The following is a 27,068-nucleotide window of genomic DNA, read 5'->3' on the forward strand; positions in this document are numbered from 1 at the left end:
CAACAGTTCCTCTGTCATGCACCCCAGTGGTACACGACAAGAATTTAATCTTTGGTGTCATCTGTCTGCATAATACTGGCGGTTCTTTGTAATGTTCCACAAAGGACACATTTAATGTCATTCTTTATTGAATTAATCAGGTGTTTTCTTACAGTGCAATCATGAACAAGAATAGACAGTTCTGTTCAATTTATACTGTCATCAGGTCATTTCTATAAAAATGTAATATTCTGATATTGATAATAACATTATAGAACACTAAATATTTACTTTCTATCTACTGTCAACCAGTTTCGGTAGTAAACATTCATTAGTTTCTCTTTCACTATTACTGTCATATACCATTAATGTAACTGAATTGCTAATGTACCCTGTGTCTCCAGTGGATTCCAACCCACTCATGACCCTCAACGGCATGAAGTAGGTGTAGGAAATACAGTAGTCACCATTTCAAGTGGATCAAAACATTTCATCAAGTTTGTCCTCAGACAAGAATGGATATTGTTCAAAATTCTGGGATTACATGCAAGTGTGTTTTTGATCAACTTCAAATGTTGACTTAAGACGGATGATTTCAAAATTAAGCTGTTTAAAAGTGTTTGTATGTATATGTGCGTGCGTGCGTGCGTGCGTGCGTGCGTGCGTGCGTGCGTGCGTGCGTGCGTGCGTGCGTGCGTGCGTGCGTGTGTGTGTATGTATGTATGTATGTGTGTATATATATATATATATATATATATATATATATATATATATATATATATATATATATATATTAGGGGTGTAACAATATATCGTGCCACGAAATTTCGCAATACAAAAATGTCACAATACGTGTCGTGGAGGTGACAAACTGTATCGCGATATTGGGTTATTAATATTAATCTATTGTGTTGACTAGTAACGCGCATCCGACCGCGACCGCGTCCGGACCGCGCGGACCAAAATCTTACTCCGCTCAGAAGAAACTAGTCCCGTTTTGAGGTCTGAACTTTTACTTATGTAAGTCTGGTGTAGAGTTAAGCCTTACCTTATTAAAGTAAACCTTTTTCGGTTGGTGATTAGGATAAACACGGAGACAACTTCTGCTGAGTTCCAGTGTACTTTAATGTCCCTCAACAGTGTAGGATTTTAGAACATCAAGCACCTAGCTCCGCCCAATCTAAAACATACTAATCACTACAGATTAACTGACTAGTGTAATTATAGTCCATGATTTACAGAAGATAAAGAATATATTTATAAAATAATGAACCCTGAATTAACAAAATAACCTTCTTAACAGAAATAAATCTCCTCTTACACTTATAAGGTGAGCATGATTCAATCTTTTTTATGATGTAAAATTGTATGTATTTATTTATTTAATTTTAGTTGTTACATTTCTGGAAAAGAAAAAAGTCAAATCATACATGAGAGAAACTATTCAGTTTGTGGCAAAATATTTTTATTGTATGAAACTGAAGATGCATAATGCAAACCTGACATTTACTTTTAGTTCAGTTTGTGGAAAATGGTTGGCCTGGCTTTCTCTTTAAAACTTAAACAGTTATAAAGCATTACAAACTGTAACAATAGGGCAAACCCACAGCATTATTTTGTATTTTGTGTCTTTCAAATAAAAGACAATTTCCTCATGACTACCTCATTCAAGGTTGTTAAAAAAATACTGCTATATCGTATCGTATCGTTATCGTGACCTCAATATCGTGTATCGTACCGTATCGTGAGATTAGTGTATCGTTACACCCCTAATATATATATATATATATATATTACTGCTAAATGGTTTGCTGTTTCTCCCAAACAATCTTGCCCATGGGGTAATGAGGATATTCATCTTCTTAAAAGAAACTGCCTTAAGGTGGAACATCTGAGGAAATCTGCCAAACTTGAAGTACAGAGACTCCGCCTGAGGGAGATTATGTTCTCCCTTATTGAATCAATAAAACAATCTAGATCTGCTTATTTTCAACAGTTAATTTCATTTTACAAAAATAACCCCAAAGTTCTTTTTAAGACAATTAACAAAATTGTCTCACCCCAAGGGTGCCAGATACATGTACTCACCCTCTGTAACAGATTCCTTCACTATTTTGTGAATGAGGTTCGTGACCTGCAGGCAAACATCTGTCCATCTGATTTTATCCAGTCCAGTCCCATTCTGCCTCCATCCCATACCAGGTCGACCTTTTTGCCGGTTGATATAGAGGACCTTAAGATCTGGATGGAAAAGATTAAACCTTCTCCCTCCCCTCTCGATGTAGTTCCAACATCATTATTTGTGTGTGTGTGTTTGATCATATTGGCTCCTACCTGTTCAAGATAATAAATCTCTCTCTGCAGTCTGGCTCAGTTCCCAGCCCTTTTAAACAGGCATTCCTGACTCCACTCCTAAAAAAAACAACTCTTGATCAGTCTGATCCTAAAGACTTTAGGCCCTTTTCAAAACGTCTGTTTATGTCCAAAATGTTTGAAAAAGTAATGACCGAGCAGCTCACCTCTTCTTTAGAGGAAATCTAATTATTTTATGTTTATCAGTCTGGCTTCCGAAAAACTCATTCAACTGAGACTGCTCTTCTAAAAGTCTCTAATGATGTCCTGATGGCTGCTGACTCTGAGTATACAGCCTTGTATAACAGTGCTGTTGGACTTGACAGCCGCTTTTGATAGGGTTGACCATGTACTGTAGTCATGTTACAGCACCTGCAGAGTGTTTTGGGGCTTTCTGGATCAGTGCTAGAGTGGTTTACCTCTTGTTTGACTGGCAGATCTTTTAATGTTTTAGTGAACAACATTCAGTCTCAGTAAGAAATCCACCCCAGTGGTGTTCCTCAGGGCTCAGTGCTGGGACCAATCTTGTTTTTATGATACGTGTTCCCCCTTGAGAAGCTCATAAGTCTTTTTAAAAACGTCTCCCACCACTTTTATGCTGATGATATTCAGCTCTACTGTTCTTCTTATGAGTGGGATTTAAGTAGATTAGCAAACTTAGTTGATTGTTTGGGGGCCATCGAAAAATGGCTTGCCAACAATTATGTAGAACTGAACTCCTAAAAAACAGAGACACTGATGTTCGCCCCGGATAAAAAAATCTTTTATTAAAAAAAACACCTTGGATCCCTGACCTCTCCAGTCCAGTATCAGAAAACCGGGGGGTGTTGTTCGACTCACTGTCCTTGGAGAGACATTCAAGAGAATTGACCAAAAATTGCTTTTATCATCTGAGGAACATTTCAAAACTAAAGCATATTGTTTCACGCACTGATTTGGAGATGATTTTACATTCGTTCATTTCTCCTAGAGTTGACTATTCTAACTCTCTTTTTACTTGTTTTAACAAGCGTTCCTTCAACCATCCGCAGATTGTGCAGAATGCAGCAGCCAGACATTTAAAGGAGCTTGAGGCAGGATTGAGGTAGGATTTATGAAAAAAAATGTGTATACGTTTTAAGTTTTCCAGTAATAATGTCAGATGAAGCGTTCCAAACCCAAAAGAATGAGCCCTCTAGTGTATCTCTCCGTTGCCTTGAACAGGCTGTGTGCTGCAAAATGTGCTGCAATTCGGGCCCAAATTTCCCGCGCTGTCCTGCGGATGTGATGTCACATGACGCTGCATGCACGTTCTCCCCGTTCTCCCGTGCCGGCTTCACTGTTGGCTGCAGTACCCCCAACGGCCGTCGTGGTGAAGGGTGGCGCTAGAGAGTCTCATTTCTTAAAAGGAGCCTCAAGCTCCTTTAACTGGTGCTCGTAGATGGCAACATATTTCCCCAACATTATCATCTCTGCACTGCATGCCAGTCAAACAACGCGATGATTTAAACATTTTAGCCCTCACTTTTAGAGCTTTTCATGACCAAGCCCCAAAATACATTTGTGATCTTTTAACCCTTTATTCCTCAACTCGTTCACTTCGGTCCTCACATCAGAATCTTTCATCCGTTCCAAGAACACATTTTAAAACTAGCTGAGAGCACGCTTTCCAATCCATTGCCCTTTGACTGTGGAACGCTCTACTGTTCTGCGTCTGGCCAATTGTGCTGACTCTTTAAAAAAAAAAAGAACAGCTGAAGACATTTTTATTCAAACAAGCTTTTAGTTTACTGGGCACCTTGTTTTTCATTTTCATTGTTTTTGCGTACACGTCTTATTGTTGTCATCTTTACATCCATCTTAGCTCTTGTGTTTTAACTATTTCATTTTAGTTTACACCACATTTTATTGGAAAGCACAATCGCTATAAAAAAGCGTGAAAGGAATAAAGATTGATTGATGCTGTGTTGTATGATAAAATCATCTTGGTGTGTGTGTTTTGATATCTGTTTTATTTACATATAAATGAGAGCGTTAAGCAGCACAAAGTCAGGCTGCTGCAGCTGTATTGTCTTTCTTTGCTTTACTGTCCATTGTTCACCGTCAGCGCATGCAGATGACGTTATTGTACATCAGTCATCACCATGACCTCAACATCGTACAGTCAACACGTTATATTCTTAATGCCGTACCAAAGATTAAGCAGATGCATTTCACAAAGTGTGAGACGTAAACAATCCCTAAATAGTCACTACGTTAACAAGTATCGTAAAACATTTTGGCATCAGTCATATGGAGAGTTAAGAAACTTAAATATTAATACAAAAAGGATCAAATATGTAATCTGAACTGTTTTGTCAGGCTTGTTTTGTCATTACCTAAACACACACTATTATTCTTTTGCAGAGATCTTTTTGAAATGACTGTAGAATTCATATTTACGTTAAATGTACTGAATATAAAATGAAAAACTGACATAAATCTACCCTTGTGACTTTATCCCTCATCTTGGAATATTACTTTTGACTCTTAACCATTGCATCTAATTTCTTCTAAATAAACTATAGAAAAATAATAATGGTAGTTTATTTTGGTGGAATTTTGAATGTTACGGATTAGAAGATCTATTAAATATCACAAACGGTGGAAGGCTGCTGTTGCCAGCTGTTCAGCAATCACATTCATGCTGCTGTGATGAGTGGGTGGAGCTTATAACTCCCCCTCCCCCTACACACACACACACACACACACTCACACACACACACACACAGCGTAGTGTCTCCTGACTCCTCACATATAAAGCTGCCTTTTGCTCCTGAAAATATAAATGTACTCAAGCTTTCCCACATGCTTGTCCTCATCTATTTGAACATGCTTGCACTTTTTTTTTTTCTCTCACACACACACATCCTCCTCCTCTGCTTCCCCACTTCAAACACACACAAAAAGATACTCTTTTTGTCTCCTACACAGACACTCCAGCTCCCTCGTTCTCTCTTTCTGTGTCCTCCCTCTTCCACTCTTTCTCTCCCTCCCTCCCTCTTTCTGATGCACACACCCCTCCTCCCCCTGTCAGTGCAAAGTAGAGCAAGGAGCTTGTTCATTTTTTTTTAAATTCAGTATCTGCTGTCTTGCTCTGGCTTCTTCGGGCTGCACGGAGGGGAAAAAGATTTTTTATTTTTCTATTTTTTATTGAAAATCTTCACTAGGTTAGTCTGCCCTTTTTTTTGGGAGGGTGGGGGGGGATAAAGAGTGGGAGAGACAGAGGAGGAAGCCGGACACTCACTCCATCTGTCTGTCTAAGGACAAGGGGCTGAGGGAGAAAAAAAGAAGAGGGGGAACAGCGGGGAAAGGGGGAACAGGAGGAGAAGGAAGGAGGCGCCATGGGTCAGCTGTGCTGCTTCCCTTTCTCCCAAGCCGAGGAGAAAATCAGTAAGTGTCTCCTGCTCCTGTCTCCATGCGTGGGCGTGTGTCGTTGGAGAAGCCAGTTGGGTTGATATTCTCAATGGTGCTGTCTGTCTGGAGACACTGCATGCATGCAGTTTAGAAAGACCGGGCACACCATGCGTGTGAGTGTGTGTGTCGCTGTGTCGGATATCTGCAGATGAACAAGGGGGGGCTCGTGAAAGCAAGCGTGACCATGTCTTTCTGTTTGCATGCAGTCTTGTGTTACATGTCGTCACAGAACAATGGCCATGCTTCAGCTGTGTAAATCAGTGTAATTTAAATTGCTTAACAACTCTGCCTGACCACATGACAGTTGCAGATAAAATAGTTGTCTAGTTATGCTACTGGTGGGTCTCCTGAGAGTTTCAGCATTGAAGATCAGCATTTAAACAAGTATTTTCTGGAGTTCCTACCAAATAGATTAGATTGATGACTCTCAGAGAAAAAGACGAAAAGATTAGTTTCTGTTAAAACCACATCGGGTGTATCTTTGAGGTCTAAAAAAACAACCCTACCAAAAGTTTGCCTGTCTCATTTTGGCACATTATTTATTGTTTATGTGCTTGCTTTCAGCTATCTTCTTTACAGTCTTTGCTGATGTATTACAGAGGGTATTTTTTGATCAATAGAGGAATGTGAAAGCAGCAGCCAATTGGTGGTCACCTGTGCATGTGTGTCCTTGCACAAACAAGCCAAAGATAACAGGGATTTATTCATAAAATGATCAAAAGACTCTGCAGGATACCTTTTGTGATAATATACCAGATAGTGGTCTTGAAAGAAAAACTGATTTAATGGAGAACTGAATAAAGGGGAGGCCAAAGTAACTTTGTTTTATTGGTTCTGAGCCATTTATGTGTTCCTAGTGTGATCGGCGTGAGGGGATATACTCTTATTTAATCACCCTTATGCTGGCGAAACTCCTGCAGTGTTGTTGTGAAATCTGTACAGCATATCTTCACTTCCCCTCTGACGTGCATGAAAAGACCCTCCTGCCACTTATGTAATTTTGAACTTAAATCTATTCTTTTTTTACTTAATTCAACAGTCTGAAAGCTGCAATTTTAAGCCTTTTGATTTTATTCATGTGTCTGCTGGACGTAAGACATTTCCAAGTTTGGTGACAAGTTTCTTTTTAGTTCCCACTCCAAAGAATTTCACTGGAAAATACTCTGGATTCAATTTTGATCTCCAAAGGGGAAATACCTACAGATGCAGCAGGAACTGAGCAGGCCTACAACCAGTCAGAGAAATTATGTAATGAAGGCAGAACAAGAAGCACAACAGTATCAACAAAAAGAGGAGAGGAACGGTGGTGAATGACTGTCGGTTTTGCAGCAGAAACTTGTTGAACCGAGGTGGTGTTAGTAGTTCTGAACCATCCTGGATGGCTCAGTACATTCTGTACCGGGGAAAATGGCTGCGAATGGGTGGGGTACCAGAGCCATGACTCGCCAGGCTGCCTCACACACTGTAAAGCTGTATTGTGCAGTAGGTAGGAATTTAGAGCACGTATGTCCAGTTCAGTATCGTAATTAATAGGAATGAACTTTCTCCCATGAACGTGGTTCTCGGTCACTTTCTGGCTTGAAGCCAGTAAAGCACCAGTAAGGCGTCTCCAAAGAATTAACATTCTCCTGCTTTTCAGTCTTAGTTGTGCTGGACATTCAACTGTTCACATCCCTGTGGCAACGGGGATTGTGATCAATCCAGAAACCCCCCACATTCAAGTTGTGAATTAATGAGTGTGTAATTCCCCCTGAATTCCACGATGGGAATCAATGCTTCCAAGCTAATTTTCCTTTATTCTCCCCTGCTCCAACTGTCAATGGGTGAGAGGCGAGTTGTGCCCTGATAGATTCCTAATTAGCTTTGATTTCACGAAATGTTACTCACACATGTTTACTCAAAGTCTTGGAAAGACTCAAAGAAAATGTCATGGTGAAAAATAACACAGCCCTCAAGTGTCAAACTCTGAAAACGCTGTGCACAGTGAAGGTCAAACACCCTAAAGGTGTAACAGTAAGAAAAACAGAGTTTGTGTTTATATGGTTTTTGGTTTTATCATCCCTCACAATGTGATCACAAGGCTCAAGACCGAGCAGATTATCTAAACAAGCGCAACTTTTTTCTGGAGCCGAGTTGTTAGTTCGGTGATCTTATCCAACACATTACACAATATCCGTGGTCAACTAAGGAGCGATATATAAAGTCGGAGTAAACGTTTTATCCCCTCTGATGACGACAGTAATGAAAGGAAACGGCTGCTTGTACCAATTAAATGAGGATAATTAGTTTGGTGCAGTTTGTGGTCCGATCACAGCGTTCTCTGTTTGTGTTCTGTGACATTTGATGTCTTTTTTTCTTTTTTCTATTTGTACAACTTAGATTTGGTGCTAGTTTTGCAGAATATTTCTACAGATCTCACTGATGTTTATTAGGATTTTTTTTTCTAGTAGATATAAATAAGAATGGAACCATCTACTGTCCTGACCTGAAGGTTTTTTTTTAAGATTAAATTAAATGGGAAATGTGTCCAATTTTTTTATTTTTAGTGCAAGAAACCCATCTGAGAAATTGATCTTATTAAGATATAAGAAAAGCAGTCATCTGTGGGCCTGCTCCATGTTTCTTTTATTTGCATTTTTTTTTTTTCCTGAGTGATACAAGTAGAGTGGTTTTGTTTAAGAGTTTTATGATCCAAAGGTAGAAGATAAAGTATATTTATAGATTTAGAGTCAGGATAACATACTTTTGGGATTAATGATTAAAAGAGATGCAAAGCAATAAGCTCAGCCAATGATTTGTGGCTTTTACAATGTGCATGTGTGTCTGGACCTTGTACATGTGATCATGCTGAGCATTAAGTCATAAACACAGACTTTGACACTTGCTTAATGGTAATTTTGAAAATAGGGTCAATGATCTCTTTGGCAGCAGTGGGCTGGTAAGGAGTGAGGCGTTGACCAGGGCTGCGCTGCCTCTTCTCCTCCCTCCCTCCTTCTTCCCTGTGTTCCTTTCTCTTTCCCCGCTCGCAGCTGCATCACTATAAACAGGCGAGCCACTGTGCCCTACTTCTGAGCGGAGAGAGATGGAGGGAGAAGGGGATGGGGCGAGGTGAGCACTGAAGACTAATGAGGGGGAAAGAAGCAAGTGGGCTTTAAGAGGAACAGTGTTTATTAAAACAATAGCTGAGGCGAGTCGGAGGAGGAGGCAGACAAACAGGAGGAGTGTGTGTGTTCTGCAGGTCAATAGCTACCCCCCCCCGCCCCGTGATGTGGTGACATGGCGCTCGTGTGTGCATGTGCTCGCGTCGCACTCGTGTGTGAATTCATCCATGACCAATGTGACACGCTGTCACACTGGGGTTTTTGCAGTCACTGCAGGTGCTGAAATGTATAAATACGCTTTCATGGCAGCCTTGTACACATGGACACTCGCTATCAAACACAAACAGAACAAAATAAAACATGCACATGACAGAAATGTAATTTATGAAATCAGATGTTCTGCATTTGTGGTCTAAAAAAATGTCATCATCTGTCATTTTTTATTTTATTTTTCAAATGAAGTAAGGGAAATCAATATGGACACACTTAATCATGAAGAAAGGGGTGGCCGAGGCTCGACCGGAGGGCAGGGGGATTGATCCCTAGTCATGTCAGTGTCCTTGGGCAGAACCTTGAATCTGACATTGTCCTCCACATTGCAACGTAGCCATTAAAGCGTGATTCCCACAGTGTCGTTCCCAAGCCTGGATAAATGGAGAGGTTTATGTGAGGAACGGTGTCCGGAGTCCAAAAATGATGCCAAATCGATATGAGCAAAACGATTATCTGTTATCATGAAGAAGGAAAAAGGCCAAAAGGGGAAAGAAAGAGCTCAATCACGAGGAAACAATTATGGAATCGTATTGTTTGTTTGTCTTTCTGAAGAAAATACCTGCACAAGTCTAAATATGCAGATTATTCTGCAGTAAAAAGAGCATAGTTGTAGCATTTAATTAGCTGTTGTACCTGGATGATTGACAGGAAACACAGCCTCAGCAGCAGAGCTGTCAAGAAAAACAAATTAGAAAAGACAGTAAAACTCCTTTGAGAAAGCTAATTCAGCACAAAGTGTGTCAAAAGATGTTGCTTGTTCCCAAACAGCTGGGTCTAAAATCTAAAAAACCAGATGAGAAAACTGTAAAAGAGAAACACAACTCGAGCTTCAGGAGAGAAATGTCAGAGCCACGTGACTTGATTATAGAAAATGCATTGAATTGCATGAAATTAAATATTAATGGATTAATAGGAGTCTGCGCCTTTTTCTTTTAACAGAAATGGACAGTGTGTTTTCTTTTTTTTTTCCACCACTAAATCTGAAAATAACCTCCCATTAATTACCAGATTTATGTAACTTTTTAGGCATGTTACATAAAACTGGAAAGTTCAGCTGTTTATATAAAGAAGTTTTGTGTCATTTGCTTTTTTTTCTTGTAGAAAAAAAAATTGAAGAGAAAAAGAAGTTGCTCCAATATTTAAAGTTGCCCATTGAAGTGGTCCAGGTAAATGCCTCTAAGCTGTAGAAGTCATTGAGTAACATGATAAAAGGTTTTCATATTGATGAAGTCATTTCTTCTCGTGTTTTATATTCACGGCTGTTAGCGGTCTACTAAAATCTGATAATTTTGATGGTCTCTCCAAAGACAAATTAATTAAGTTTTCAATTATGAATTTTGCAGTCAAAACAACTCATGGTCTATAATGAGGTTGTAGGGAGGACAAACTTCCATTAGATACCAAAACAACATAAATCAAAGCAGTTTTGGGTAAAACTGGAATGTGTTTGCAGCAAAGAACAAATAGGATTTTCTACGGATACACTGAGGTCATTTAAACTCTGGACCTCATGCTCAGATGAAGCTGGGTTTTTGGACTCCAAGAGGAAAAGGGTCAAACTGGGCATCGCCACTCTGCCTCGGCACCTTCTACAACAACTTGACCCTTGGCCTTTGAGCGCCGAAGCAGGTAACAGAACGTCCAAGCCTCAGGCTCCATCATGGTGTGGACGATCTCAAGACAGATGGGCCACGCGTCATGTTGGTCTTTGCTGTGCAAAGATATGCCCTATCGCTGTAGACGGAGACGCACAGACGACATAGCTTTTGTCTTGAAGAGAGCTCAATAGTAGTGCAATCGAGGACATTTTTATTAGTTCTAGTTCTTTTGGGGAGAATATCAGCGCTAGCCGGCAGCGCAGAGACGGCCTGGCTCAGTAGAAGTGATCTCACCGAGGTGAACAGCGTAAGAACTGAAGCATAACTGATGCATTTAAGTGTGGGCGGAGCCTCCCACTTGTCATCTCCCTAACCATGTGATTAGAGGTGAATTCAGTCCAACCACACAAGGGTGTAATACTCCGTAATGGCTGAGGAAACACAAGTTTACACTCTTTACCATCTCATTTAGGGTGTTTTGGGTGGTCTTAACTCCTGGTCTGGAATTCAAATTCCTAATTCAAATCTGGTGACTCCTCCACTCTTCAGAGACGTAGAAAGCTCTTAAGGTTTCCTCGCAGGTTTCCCCGTGACTGAGTTGATGATAATTAGGCCCCTTTTTATCATAAAGTGGTCTAAACAGTGTAGAGTGAACAGCTGTCTCGTAACTACACACATTTTACATATTTTTGAGGTTTAACCTACTTCTTTTATCATTTTAAATACAATAATAATAATAATGACTTGGATTTATATAGCGCCCTTCTGCCGTTCTAGGCACCCAGAGCGCTTTACAGAAATCATTATTCATCCATACACATTCTCTCCGGTGGTGGTAGCTACATTGTAGCCACAGCTGCCCTGGGGCAGACTGACAGAAGCGTGGCTGCCATATCGCGCCTAACGGCCCCTCCGACCACCACCAACATTCATACACATTCATACACATTCATACACATTCATACGGGGCAAGGTGGGTAAGGTGTCTTGCCCAAGGACACCACGACAGCAAACTGGGACAGAGCGGGATTCGAACCGCCGACCTTCCGATCATTGGACGACCCGCTCTACCACCTGAGCTACTGCCGCCCCAGCAGGTTCTGTGTTAATTCCAGCAAATGAGATTTTAAAAATCATTCACTTTAATTTGAAGTGGTCAGATCTTGGATTTATGTGTGCTAGGAATGGGCGATATTTTACCGTTCACGATAAACCATCAAAAAAATTCCCCACGGTAAGAATTTGTCATCTCGCGGTAAAAACGATACATTCCTGTTGATGACGTTTTTGTGTAAAGTTGATTTATGGTTCTGCGTTAAATACACAGGAAGGAAGGAAGGAAGGAAGGAAGGAAGGAAGGAAGGAAGGAAGGAAGGAAGGAAGGAAGGAAGGAAGGAAGGAAGGAAGGAAGGAAGGAAGGAAGGAAGGAAGGAAGGAAGGAAGGAAGGAAGGAAGGAAGGAAGGAAGGAAGGAAGGAAGGAAGGAAGGAAGGAAGGAAGGAAGGAAGGAAGGAAGGAAGGAAGGAAGGAAGGAAGGAAGGAAGGAAGGAAGGAAGGAAGGAAGGAAGGAAGGAAGGAAGGAAGGAAGGAAGGAAGGAAGGAAGGAAGGAAGGAAGGAAGGAAGGAAGGAAGGAAGGAAGGAAGGAAGGAAGGAAGGAAGGAAGGAAGGAAGGAAGGAAGGAAGGAAGGAAGGAAGGAAGGAAGGAAGGAAGGAAGGAAGGAAGGAAGGAAGGAAGGAAGGAAGGAAGGAAGGAAGGAAGGAAGGAAGGAAGGAAGGAAGGAAGGAGAGAGCAGAAGGAAGGAAGGAAGGAGAGAGCAGAAGGAAGGAAGGAAGGAGAGAGCAGAAGGAAGGAAGGAAGGAAGGATGGATACGTGTTTGTGTAACAAACATGGTGGATCAAAGGTGGAGTTGAATTGGTATTTTTTTTATCGGGATAAATGGCAGAAATTATCGTGATAAATCTTTTAGTCCATACCGCCCATCCCTACTGTGTGCAACCACTTCTCTGATGCCGTTGGTTTTCCTTTATTGAGACTCTTCTTGCAGTTTGTTTTCACCTTCTAATAAACACCTCGCGGATAAAGCCAACTTTACCCCTCACAGAGGGGCACAGCTTGCGAGGAACATGCAAATGAAGGCTCCGAGTTGCCTTGGCCACAGCGGGAACCGTTCACCTGCAGTCACTAGTGTGACAGCAGCTGGGAAATGTTCTCCGTTGGACGCGTTTTCCAGGATTTGCATTATAGTGGTGTCAAAAACTGGCTTCCAAAAAACTGAATGAAGATAGATAAAAAGAAAAAAAGAGGTTGTGAAGGGAAAGAGACGCATGCAGCACTGCTTAATTCAGCCTTTTTTTTCTGCTGTTCAGTCCTCCGGGCCAAGTTTTCTTCTTTCTTTCCAGTGCCTCTCGGCGTTAACTCCTTCATGTTCTCTTACAATGCAGTCAGCAAGAGGAGAAACAACTAAAATATTCACATTATTTGTTCATGCCCTGGAAATCTGTATGGTTTTATGCAAGTGTGAGTCGAGCAGCCAGCGACAGCTAAGTTGTTAAAAGCCATCGCTGAGCCCCGAGACGACTTTTAACCAATTGGGTCCTAAATCCGAGGATGGAGTTTAAAAGATGGCACACATGCCTATTAGCTCACCCTCAGGGAATGATGTTGCGGGGTTCTGAGTGTGAGTGTCAAGAGAAATGGAGAAAAGGGTCAGTGCTTGTTCTTTTCTTGAGGTGCAGTCCATAAGATATGTTGAGAGCTTTGTGTCCCCTCGGTTTGATTATGTCTGACTGGAGTGCAGCCAGCATCTCCGTTTGGCCCGACTTTGTTTAACTTTCACATACTTTGGAACCAGACCAGTCCGTCTGCTTCTTTAGAGAAGTTTCTGGCATATATTAAAGTAGTAGTAGATCATTTTTATGTTATTTACATGTAAAACTAACAATTTACTGTCATAGATGCCATATGGATACGTAACGGTGTTGATGGAGTCCGTGGCTTGATAGGCCACTGTGACAAACCTGAGAGGCTTGAATGTGACATTTTATGTTGTCACACCACACCAGAGGTGCGAGACATTGTCTTAATGATTGTCATGAGAGAGATGTAGCTGTTTCGTTCATCTACAATCACAAAACGTTCCCAAGTGACACACCTGCCACCTCCATACCTCTGTCTCCTTCCATATTCAAACCTACATTAGAGATGCAGCGATCAGGATTTTGAGGGCCGATCACCGATCACAGCGTAAAATCCATAAATTTGTCAATATTGTTGTCTCATGTACACATCACTGACATTGTATTGTTAGGTATAAAAATTAGGAGATGAGAAAGTATCATGAATTGACTGTTTTATTTCAGGCTGAGGCAATATGCAATATTTCACACTCTAGAGACTCTTAGAGACGTCTTGGACTCTCTTACAGAGAGTAAGTGTAGCTAACTAGCTTCAGCTTTCTTGTGGTAATAAATGTGTGTACAACACAACGTGTGCAGTGCACTAACACAGACAACAGTAAATATTTCACTCTTTTAGAGTTGATAAAAGCTGTTAACTATAAACCTTAGTTTTCCTGTGGAAACGTCCTCAGATCGGCCGCTCTGAACTATTATTTTGAGGACGCCGATCAAAACCGATAGGGGCATTATCGGCCGATACCGATTGGTTGCCGATCAATCGGTGCATCTCTAACCTACAGTTATTCGTCAGGGACTGTGAGGTCAGTTATTATGAGATTGTGTTGCAGAATTAGTGTCAAATTAAACAAAGCAATGCAAGAAATATTATATCTGAGCATTTTTAGATCCACTGCTCAAGAAAAGCACTCTTGGGCTTATGTTGAATTAGTCTACTTTTTGCTGAAGCTCATTATTTCGTTTTTTCATCCTGTTCTTTAGTTTGCTTCTAATAGCAGTAATGGGTGAATTATAAACTAATTTGGTAACTCATTACGGACGTTTATTTGTTTTTAACTCCATATACAGTACACTTCCTGAGTTGAGTTGATGTCTTTAATGCTAATTTTAGTCAGACAAAATTAAAAAGCAGCTATTTCTTCCTCCTTTTCAAAACATCATCAGCCAAATGAGTCGTGCCCCCTTTAAGATATTGTCATTGTGGTATTGTTTAAGAGCATAAGTGGGAAGCTTTGACTGTTTTCGCATCACTGGTGCTCTGGATTTTCTCGGCTGTTCAACGTAGCACATCCAATGGTTTAGAAATGTTGTTATTTTTTCTCTCTTTTATAAATCTCAGAAAGCAGATATATGTCAAACAAAGACCCGAGGATGCGCATGGTTCATTTAATTTTCCTTTTCTGAATAATTGTCTTGTGTCTAGCTAGTGCAGTGCAGTATTCTGGTTTAGTTATAGCTCTAACGTCTACAGCTGCAACAGCCAACTACTCTGCAGCTAAAAGACTTATGGATATGACTCTATATCTGGAGCCAGATCTTTAATTAAGCTGATTAATCTAAAGTGAGCATGTAATGTGCTGGCTCTTAGACTTTTGTCATCCACAACAATCCACCAATTGATGAAAATACTGTCTTCAAGAGGAAGTGTGAAACCAGATAATGAACTTTGCAGCATGAAGTGTAAACAGAGCGTTAAACTCCGCTGCAGGCAGAATGGTGAGTCTGCAAGAGTCTCTGGCATTTCCTCAGGAAACTCTGGATCTCAACCTTTCTTTCATCTCCGAAGCCTCTCTAAAGTTCTGATGTTCTCTTCTTTTTTTTTTTTAAATCCTCCCTCCCTCCCCTGTCTTCAAATCTCTGCAGTTTTTTTAGATGTCCCTCTACTCCTCAGACACGCTACCTTCCTCTTCGTTTCATACTGGGCTGAAGTTTTCCTGCTCTTCATCTACCCCTTGCTCACTTTCCGTTTCCTGCCAGCACCGCATCACTGTTCTCGTTTGAGCTAAAATTGAGTAAAATGAATTTAGGAAGGGAGCAGATCATGAGGGAGGATGCGGCGGTCGTTATCAGATATCCTGATGAATCCAGTGAATGTCTGTAATGAGATTATTATGGGTCCCTTTTTGCTGCTGGATCTATGTATTACATTCTCGTGTGTGGTTGGCAGCATCAACCACAGCTTCTGACATTTATTTCTTTGTCTAATTATTTATTTACTTACTTTTATATAGCCAGGGAGGGAAAAAAAAAATCTTGAGAAATAAAGGTCTGTAATTACGGTAATTACAATATTCACATAAAAATGTTTACAGTACACAACAGAAATAAAGCATTTACTACTCATTTTAGAGATTAGTTCTAAAGTAGTCATTACAATTAAAAAAAAAAAAAACTACTATCAGTGTTTAAATCTGTGCAGTGATACCAGATTCCTGATCTTCAGGTGGGTTTGGAGCTTATTCCAAGTGAAGGAGCAGCATAGTTTAAGGCCTTTTTCCCCATCTCAGTTTGGACTTTATGTATGTAGTTAAAAGGAACAATATTTATTGGCTTTGACTTTGTTTTAGTAAATATCGAGTTTTGTTTTGTTGGCAGTTAAGAGTAGTTTCAGCCCACACAAGGTGTTTTAAACATGGTTGACAGCTTGCTGTAGCTGATTTTGGGCCTGAGTAGAGGCACGACAGGACAGTACAGTGTCCTCGACAAAAACATACAAACTTATTGACCGGCTTTGTGATGACATGTAAAATAAACAGAACCCCAGAGCAACAACACTCGGTAGCGTGAAGGGATACCTTCTACCTGAACACAGAGATCTGCCTGGTCAATCGTTTTCAAACCATCCAACAGCATGTTCAAACAGTCCAACACTCCTCGGTCTTTACTGTAGTATTTTATGATCCGGCCTTGGAAAGATAAAAGGGCTGCAAGATGTTGCTTAGCATCTAAACATTCTGTTTAATTTATTACTTTTAAGGCAGATGTAGGTCAAACGGAGCAAAACTTTTTAGTTTTTTTTCCCTCCATGGAACAGTTGAGTTTTATAAAGTGTTTGTAGAAAGCATTGAAAGCGTCTGGCAGACTTCAGCTCTGCTCCAACCACAAAGGGGACTGCTGGTTATCTGGAGGAAGGAGCTGCTGAAGAACTCAGATAACCAAGTGAGAGGAAACTTTGAGTTAATTATGACGCTACACAGCACAACGCCTCACGCACCGTCATCCAACGCTAAACAGACTCGCAAGGTCGCTGACAACAAACGGTGAAAAATCCCAAACCTATGAACCTGCCACACATTAGAGACAGAGATGATAAAAAGATGTCGAAGAGGAGAAAAAGGTGAAGAAAAACATAGTCTAATTTATCGGCTTTACCTTTTTGATGGATGTAGCTTAAAGCAGCACAATGTAACTTTCAGCTTTTGTTGAGTTTGGCGGCTCCTTTGGACAAAAGCGGTAGTGCTTTACCAGAAAGAACACAACGTTTCCCATGAGCACCAGCGCGTACTGCCGGAAAGATCATGTCCCTGTCGCGTGCATTTGTTTTGATATTGAATGAAGACGGGACGGACTTTCAAAACTACTTTTCTGTTTCACCAAGTGAACAGACGGAACGCAAAAAAAAAGATGTTAAACTGCTGGAAAGGAACTGGAATTTACTGGGATACCTTAAACAAGGGAGCCAGGGACCAGTATATGGAGAAAATAATGATTATTAACGGTTTGGATCCATATGAAATCCCTATCAAAGAGTTGAGCTCCTCGTCGGAGCTCCATTCTTTAGAAAGGATTTACTGCCGCAGTTCTGCACAACCCACGTCTCCGGCTACCTTGTTTAGGAGTGTTTGGCAGCTGCTTTGGTAAATGTTTGACTCGCCATGTGTTAAATAAATTAGTATAATAGTACAACATACAGTACATGTTTTGTATTACTCTTACTTTTTTCTTTTTTGACTGCTATATTATGCTGAAGAGGCTCCGAGGCGTGAGCAATATTTTTGTTTTCCTAATGAGATAATTTTTTCCTCTGCAGCTACAAATAGAGTTAATATTTTTTCCTCAACAAACTAGTTTTATCTGAAGATTGGGGTTAATCGCACCACAGAGAGCTGGCCAGCAACTGCGTTTAGCTCGAGAAGTGGGGAATAAAACCAGTGTGAATGATTTAATTTTGATTCTTATTGAACATAGAACTCTACATTTACATTTGTATCATAACAATTCTGTTCAGATTCTGCTCCCGTCGTTATGTAACGACGGGAGCGATGCGTGAAACCACGGCCACTACTAACTCCGCCGGCCGGAGCTTCCGCCACTTTTTCATAGCGGTGTATCGCGTCATTGGCGTCATCGCGTCAGGCAGCCAATCAGCACAGAGCCTCATTATCATAGCCCCGCTCACTCAGAATCCCACATAGATAATGAGGTTAGAGAATGGGAAGATAAAGACATGGCTCAGAGGCTGAATTTCTAATTTATTTAGCAAAAACAATCAAAAGCTTGATTTTAAGACATTCAAGGCCTGCTTAAAATAGGTATTAGATGCCATAATAGGTCCCCTTTAAAACGGGCTGTTGCACTTGAAGCTTTCTCATCAATTCTAGCATAAAACCTCGCCATGACCTCTTATCTTCACTCTTAGGCTTGTTCATTTTACATTTTTATCAGAAAATATATACTCCGACATAGGGAAATGAGCAACTCCAGTGTGTTCAAATTAATACCAGCATCAATACACAAAGTTAATGCAGAAATAACTGAATTTCCCGGGGGATGAAGGTCTGTGCAGGAGGTGTCTCTGATAAGGGAGGAAAAGGAGGCCTGAAAGAGCCTGTTAAGTAAAGTCAAACATGTGAGAGGAGAGAGAGAAAGAAACCTGCCAAAAAGTCAGCACAATCTCCTTTTGTTGTTCTGAGTTGAAGTTTGTGATTGCTTCTCATCTCTGTCACCATGACAACACAACCAGCAGAAAGGTAGCTTGAACAAGTGGAGCAAATGTTGACGGGAAAAAAAATGGAGGAATTACAAGAGGAGGAGGTGTAGCGGAAGATGCTGAAAGATGGGGAAGAGGGAAGCTTTGGGACAAGATGGGCGCGAGAAAGTATTGAGAATGCATTTAAGTGTGCGTGAAATGAGGGAGTCAGCCGCATGTGTCATCCCTGTAGCTTGTGATTGAGTTTATCCGTGACGGCTTATCTGTGTGTAGTGCGTGTGTGGGTGTCTGCAGGTACACAGGGACAGCTTTAGTGCCGACCTTTGATCGTAGGCCTGTGAAGAGATTACACGTAGTCTTTTCTGGATGCTTTTAAAGTCAGAATAAACAAGGCGACATGTCATCATTCATCTCATTAAAGACTGAAAAACTCCTGCAAATGAGACACATTCATCTGACTGTCCACAGCTCCGAACTTGATGTTTCAAACCTCCGCCGCTGCGTCGCTCCAGAAGTATCTCCCTTGTGCTGGGATACAAAAGAGGCTTTCATGACTCTGCTGTTTTTTGGATCCATGAGATACTAAATCAACTCTCATGCTCAGATAGCAGTGACTCTTGTTCTGTGAGCCATTTGTCCTCTTTTAATATGTGATATTTGTGCTTGTGTTGCAGATTTACCACCGAAACCATTCCAACGCTCAAGTATGTCTTCTCATATCTCACGTATACAATCAGAGTTTTGAAAGGTTTAAAAACCTTGTGTTTTTCTAATCACAGATTATGATCCTGATTTCTTATAATCCCTCAGAAAATCCTGATGATTAACGGTCTGATTACTGTGAATCACCTTGAATTAATGGATCATAGATGTTCGGGACCAAATACGATTGCTAATCCTGGTGTAATCAAGTCACATCTGATCTGATATCTCACTGGCATCATTTTAAATGGAGTTTTAACTAAATGATCCAGCCGCCGTCTTGTTCAGAGCATCTGGGCAGGAAGTGATTAAGGAGATTGTCCATTAGCTGTGCAGTCAGGGCCTATTTAGAAAGCGTTCTTCCAACTGTTTCTGTTAGCTAAGGACCTTCCTATTTTACCTCAAAGTACATTCTGATAAGATCTATTTATCTGCACCGCTGCTTTATTATATTTGCCTGACTCATTTTTTTGCTGACGGCTTATGAGATTGTTATTGCAGCCATTCCTCTAAATTAAGCCGGTCTACTTCCCTCCAACACAACAACAAGTTAATGTAAACAAGGCAAAAATCATGCAAACACGCCCGAGGCCTTTAGACATGGTTGAACTTGAAATGGGTTGCACATGTTGCGCCGGCAACTGCGGGAGCATCATCTGATGTGGATAAACCACCACCAAACCCACACATCAAGATACATTTACGCGGCTCAAATTAACCATTTATTATAGTTATTGAAGAATGTCGGCCGCAAAGATTTTCCTGATAGCAGGTGAAGAAAGAAAGGTCTGAAAACATTCGTTTCGTTTAATTATTTATTCAAACAGGTTAAAAAATAAAAAATAAAATAAAATAATCAGAATACATAAAATGTATATACCGGAAAAAAAAAAAAAAACCATAAGCAAAACAAAGCAAATTAAAGCTGCAAGCAGCGATGAACGGGCCCTCGCACTCACGGCCACCGCCCCCCATAAGCATATCAGAAAAGACACCACCCACAACTTCCTATGTCAAACCATTCAAAAGTTATAGCAGAAAAGAGGGACAACCAATCAGAAGAAGGGGCGGGGCTAATTCAGGCCAATGAAGGTCAAGGACTCCATAAAGAATCTGATGACCCCACCCACGACTCCCTATGTCAAACCATTCCAAAGTTATAGCAGAAAATCAGGACAACCAATCAGAAGAAGGGGCGGGGCTAATTAAAGCCAACTAAGCTTAAGGACTCATTACAGAGTCCCATGACACCACCCACGACTCTATGTTAAACCATTCCAAAGTTATAGCAGAAAATCGGGACAACCAATCAGAAGAAGGGGCGGGGCTAATTAAGGCCAACGAAGCTTAAGAACTCAGTACAAAGTCCCATGACACCACCCACGACTTCCTATGTCAAACCATTAAAAAGTTATAGCAGAAAAAAGGGACAACCAATCAGAAGAAAGGGCGGGGCTAATTCAGGCCAATGAAGGTCAAGGACTCCATAAAGAATCTGATGACCCCACCCACGACTCCCTATGTCAAACCATTCCAAAGTTATAGCAGAAAATCGGGACAACCAATCAGAAGAAGGGGCGGGGCTAATTAAAGCCAACTAAGCTTAAGGACTCATTACAGAGTCCCATGACACCACCCACGACTTCCTATGTCAAACCATTAAAAAGTTATAGCAGAAAAAAGGGACAACCAATCAGAAGAAGAGGCGGGGCTAATTCTGGCCAATGAAGGTCAAGGACTCCATAAAGAATCTGATGACACCACCCACGACTCTCTATGTCAAACCATTCCAATGTTATAGCAGGAAATCGGGACAACCAATCAGAAGAAGGGGCGGGGCTAATTAAGGCCAACGAAGCTTAAGGACTCATTACAGAGTCCCATGACACCACCCACGACTTCCTATGTCAAACCATTCAAAAGTTATGGCAGATAAAAGTATTCTAGGGGGCGCTGTTGAGCCGTTAGGCCACGCCCATTAATGCAAACCATGAAATATCAAATTTATCGCCAAGTCTGGCTTGCATGCAAAATTTGGTGACTTTTGGAGAACTATCAAATATGGACCAATCACATGAAGGGGGGGCGCGCCTTTTGGCGTCTAGCGTCGCCACGGTAATACTTTTGAAAGAGAAAAGTAATGCGTGGTGTCGCAGGATGTAGACGCACATTTTGATGTATAACACACCTGGGTGCACGTTACGGTTCGGGCTGAATTAACTGCCGAAGGAATGGCATAAATTTTGCCAAAATGACACAATTTATTCAAAATGGCCGACTTCCTGTTCGGTTTCGGCCATGGCGCCAAGAGACTTTTCTTTTAGTTGTGACATGATACAGGTGTGTAGCGATTTTCGTGCATGTACGTCAAACCGTATTGTGGGGCTTGAGGCACAAAGTTTTCCGGGGGGCGCTGTTGAGCCATTTTGCCACGCCCATTAATGCAAACCATGAAAGATCAAATTTATCGCCAGGCCTGGCTTGCATGCCAAATTTGGTGCCTTTTGGGGAACTATCAAATATGGACCAATCAGATGAAGGGGGGGTCCGCTTGTTGGCGTCTAGCGTCGCCACGGTAACACTTTTGAAAGAGAAAAGTAATGCGTGTAGTCGCAGGATGGAGACGCACATTTTGATGTATAACACATCTGGGTTCACGATACGGTTCGGGCTGAATTAACTCTCGAAGGAATGGCATATATTGCTCCAAAATTACGCAATTAATTCAGAATGTTCAAAATGGCCGACTTCCTGTTCGGTTTCGGCCATGGCGCCAAGAGACTTTTCTTTTAGTTGCGACATGATACAGGTGTGTACCGATTTTCGTTCATGTACGTCAAACCGTATTATGGGGCTTGAGGCGCAAAGTTTTTTCTGTCTGAACCAACCAGATGAAGGGTGGCCGCGCTTTTTGGCGTCTAGCGTCGCCACGGTAACGCTTTTGAAAGAGAAAAGTAATGCGTGTAGTCGCAGGATGGAGACGCACATTTTGATGTATAACACACTTGGGTGCACGTTACGGTTCGGGCTGAATTAACTTTCGAAGGAATGGCATAAATTTCGCCAAAATGACACAACTAATTCAAAATGGCCGACTTCCTGTTCGGTTTCGGGCATGACGCCAAGAGACTTTTCTTTCAGTTGCGCCATGATACAGGTGTGTACCGATTTTCGTGCGTGTACGACATACCGCATTCTGGGGCTTGAGGCACAAAGTTTTCAAGGGGGCGCTGTTGAGCCATTTTGCCACGCCCATTAATGCAAACCATTAAATATCAAATTTTTCGCCAGGCCTGACTTGCATGCAAAATTTGGTGACTTTTTGGGCACGTTTAGGGGGGCAAAAAGGCCCTCCTTCCGTCAGAAGAAAAAGAAAGAAAAAATTCCTACAGATACAATAGGGCCTTCGCACTGAAGGTGCTCGGGCCCTAATTAAAGAGACAAATCTATATGTAAATAAATATTTCCTGTTTGAAAGGGTGCAGGATGAAGTTTCAAAAAACTTTTCTAGTCCTACCCCTTCTAATGTTCTGTTTTTACAATTTCTTCATTTCACAGAACTTCTAAAAGAAAAGCATAAAAGAAAAGAAAAAGTTGTTCAGCTGAGCAAGGCACTTTGGTCATTGGCTGTCAGTTCATGTGTCCATTTCCGTTTTGTATCCATAAAGAGTATTGATTTTAAAGATCTTGATTTTAATCCTCAAATTGTTGTTTCCTGGAAGCAATATGAGGAGTATGTTTTTTTGTTTTTTTGGGGGGGACAAAGAAATAAAGAAAAAAAAGATTTGTTTGCGTGACCATCGCCTGATTGTTCCTGGCCACAGTAGCAAATAAGCACTAACAAGTAGAAGCCTGCAGGCTTGAACGAGGGAGTTATTAGCGCCAGGAGCGCCTGCACATGCAAATGTGGCTGGAGTTCACGAAGAGAGGCTGATTCAGAGCCAGTTCAGTCAGCTGCTCCTCCGAGGGAGACGCCGGAGGTGCCGGTCTAACTGAAAGGCAGGTCACGGATAATCAAGTATCAACAGCAGCGGGAGTTCTCCGAAAATACAACTCAATAAAACACAAGTAACCACAAAAGAACATTGTGTTAGGTCGAAACCAACTGAGCGACAATAAAGGGGACGACGCGAGCGCGCGGTGTAGATGAATTGATGAACGAGGCATGGGTTTATGTCGGCTGGTGAGACGACTTTGGCACTAACGAGATAAATCCACAGATGACCGATGCATGTGTCAACACCACACTATCCACACCACAACACCTGCAGGAGGAGAGCCAGAAGATATTCAGAGCATCAATCCCCCATAGTCTTGTTTATTATTCATTGATGTGGGGATTTAAAAAAAAAAAAAATTAAAAAATGAGTTTAAAATAAGCAGAAGGCTCTGGCCTTCTACCACACCTCCCTCACAGTCCCTGACGGATCAGGAGGAAGAAGACGAGAAGAAAAAGTAACAAGTTAGACCAAGGCCACATTTTCTGGCAACTTCACCTCTCCCACGATCTTTCTCAGCCAGACATTATTTCCTCAGCTCCAAGTTACATGATATTCACAGTGGGTTGCTTAATTCCTATTGGATTAATTTGTTTTCTGAAATGCCCAGTCATGCGAAGAAGGAACTAACCCCTTCAGTTTTAAGGTTGATGAGGAAAAGATGATCTGATACTCAGGACTTCATTTTATGTAAATACAACCTCGGATGAAGAACAATGCACGACTTATGAGACTCGTGTCACTGTTTTCTGAACCAAAACTGAAGCCAGAAGGCCCCAGCAGCGTTTGGAGACCAAAATCCATCCCATAATTCAGTAGTTTGTTGAATCACCCTTCGCAGCAATAGCTTGACGTAATCGTTTTCCGTTGGACTTTATCAGCCCGTCACATCGTCGTGGCGGACTTTGGCCCACTTTTCTTCGCAAAGGTGCTTCATTTAATTGAGGTGTGTGGGTATTTGTTCATGTGTGGCTCTCTTACAGCCATGCCACATCCCTTCAGATCTGGACTTCCTCAAATCTATATCACAGTTCAACCTGGGAGGGAACTTTCTGGGATGACCACTCCCTGGACAACAAGCTTATCATTATTACTCTTATGTCTCAGCATTCTTGCACGTGTGTATGGATGTGTCAGAGTATGGAGCTATGAGATATGAATATTCAAGACTACAGTCCCTATGCTGTCGGGATACTAATCTGAATTAGGGCTCGGCGATATGGACCAAAAGTCATATCTTGATATTTTTTCTAGCTAAATGGCGATACTCGATATATATCGATATTTTTTCTGTGCCATAATTGGGGTTTCCCCCAAAGCATTATAGCATAGCATCTCTGTAAGAGGCAAACCCTTAAAAAAACAGTCAGTTTTAATGCAATGCCTCGTGCCAAATGTCACACAGGTACCTTTATTAACAGAGGTCTGCACAATATCAAAATGTATAAAACAAATGAAATAAAAATAAACTGCCTGCATATATAGAATAAAAATGCTTCTTGAATAAAATAAAACAAATATCCCTTTCTTGCATAACAATTAAATTCAAATACACTGCAATTAATACAATGTAGACAGTAACAGGCAGACTTTTCCACTGAGGTTGACAGTTGTGCAAATAAAAAAAAACATTTGTGCAAATCTCAAATAAAACATTCAAGTCAATTTGTCACAAAATAAGCTATATCAAAATCATTTTTTGTTTTAAATCGATATAAACGATATTGTCTCGTACCATATCGCGTTTGAAAATATATCGATATATATTAAAATCTCGATATATCGCCCAGCCCTAATCTGAAGTTTCAGTATTAACATTTTAGCCTTCACAATTTCCTTTTTTGAGAGTCGCCGACATAACCTTAGAACACCCTTAAACACCCTTAAACGTCGTTATGGATGCTATTTATGAATAGAGTTCATGCAACAGAGTCATTTGCTACCTAAATATAGGGTTTGCTGTATAATTCACAGCTTTTTTGTTATTATTTCACGTTGGACCAATGATTGAACCCCAAACGTTGTTCCCAGTGGTAGAAACTTTCATGATGAGCACCTTGCTCAGCAACAATGTAGGTGAAAAGAAAAAAAGAAAAACTAATGTAATTGCACTGTGAATACAGATGACTTTCAAAGGTGTTATACAGGTGAAGACCATTTAGACCTCACCTTCATGCTTTAATCTCCACATTTACTCCTAGTGGGACTCTCAAGTTGTCATTAAATGCACTCTGTGGTAAATTGAAAAGGGTTTTACCACAGTGGTGAGAACTACTGCCGTCATTTTCTAACAGATAACGAACTGCCTCCTTTTTTTTCAGTCTTTGCCTCCCGTCCGTCTCTCTCAAGACACTGCAGCATGCAGAGACTTACTGTATATTGGCTCCACTTTTCAGATCTGAAGGATCCAGCATCCATTTATATATATATATATATATATATATATATATATATATATACACACACAATCTCTGGTTAAGGTTTTAAAGTGACGGATGGAGAAACCACGCTTTGTGTGGGAGAGGGTGGGTCAAAATGTGTTAATCATGGATTACATGGACTCTTTGACAAGTTCAGGCACTATGAAAACTGGAATTGTTTACTTATTTAGCGCCACAGCTTAATTAAACGGTGTTTACTCATTTGTAATGCAATATTCTGGAAAATATTTGGATACAGAATCATAGTTAAAATTAGTGATGCATCCCTCACTCGACCGATGACCCAAATTAGAGGATTTTCAGCCCGGCTGAGTGACCAGTGACCCAGTGACATGTGGCAGAGAAGACTGTCTGTGACCGTCTGAACTCACTCACAATCAAGTTTGATCATGAACAAAGCTGAATTTTCTCTTTAGTTATTCTAGTTTGTGCACTATAATTCAGATTGTATCGTACATATGCACCATTATACTTTATACAAATAAAGCTGGGCATACACTGTGCGATATTTTAAATCGTTTGAGACTGCCCCATCTCACACTGCACGACTAGATCGTGGAGTTCAAAAGTTCACAGCCCACGATTTATGGTCTCACACTGTACGACCCGATGCTCAGATGCGACCCGTCTGCTCACACTATACGATCATAATCCTCCCGTCGGACCTCTGTGTACTGGAACTCGAGGCCGGTTTTGGGGCAGGGGTGGGCTGTGCCCACCCAAACGTGCGTCCTGCCCACCCAATCAAAGTTATGGGGATCCTTTATTTTTTTATAATTACATTTTTTTATATATATAAAAAAATCCCAAAATATCTGTACCGTTTCTGATTGGATGGGCACTGCGCATAATTTTTTTAGACACAACAATGAACGCATACGGCAAAAGTTGTGTCTCGGTGGAGGGACCCGGCGTCCCAGCAAAATGAGCACAACAGAGAAGTTCAGAACAGCACACAGAGCACACACTGAAGGCTGATTTATGGTTCTGCGTTACACCAACGCAGAGTCTACGGCGTAGGGTACGCGGCGACGCGCACCGTACTGTGCGGGTCGCCGCGTACCGCATGCGTATGATTGGGCAGACGTGGGAAATGCGGTCTTTTTATCTGCTGTTAAAACATGATTTGTAATGTGAATTTGCAACACTTTAAACTACAAATGATAGTTTTTGAAGTGACATCAGAGATTGCGCATGCTCTCTGCGAAAGGATGAGGCAAATCGGGTCGTAGCACAACCAGGATTTCAAACACGTTTGATTTTTTTGCGAGCACATGATTTGTGATCGGGAGCTCCTCGTGAGGTGTTAATCTCTCTACTGGGCATCTCGTTACCCCACGTA

At 41.2% G+C, this 27,068-nt stretch overlaps 1 protein-coding gene across 4 annotated transcripts in view; it reads left to right on the plus strand.

Moving 5' to 3' along the window:
• The window catches only part of LOC133418571 (A-kinase anchor protein 7-like), a 56,665-nt gene that overhangs the window by 23,015 nt on the left and 6,582 nt on the right, over positions 1–27,068 (plus strand). For 2 of the 4 annotated variants that reach the window (XM_061707330.1, XM_061707332.1), the window contains one exon: positions 19,260–19,289. The exons of the other annotated variants lie outside the window; for them this stretch is intronic. In XM_061707330.1, the coding sequence (XP_061563314.1) occupies positions 19,260–19,289 (30 nt within the window). The remainder of the gene's footprint in view (positions 1–19,259; positions 19,290–27,068) is intronic. 4 annotated transcript variants of the gene reach the window in all.

This window comes from Cololabis saira, chromosome 18, assembly GCF_033807715.1.
Source record: "Cololabis saira isolate AMF1-May2022 chromosome 18, fColSai1.1, whole genome shotgun sequence".
Lineage (NCBI taxonomy): Eukaryota > Metazoa > Chordata > Actinopteri > Beloniformes > Belonidae > Cololabis > Cololabis saira.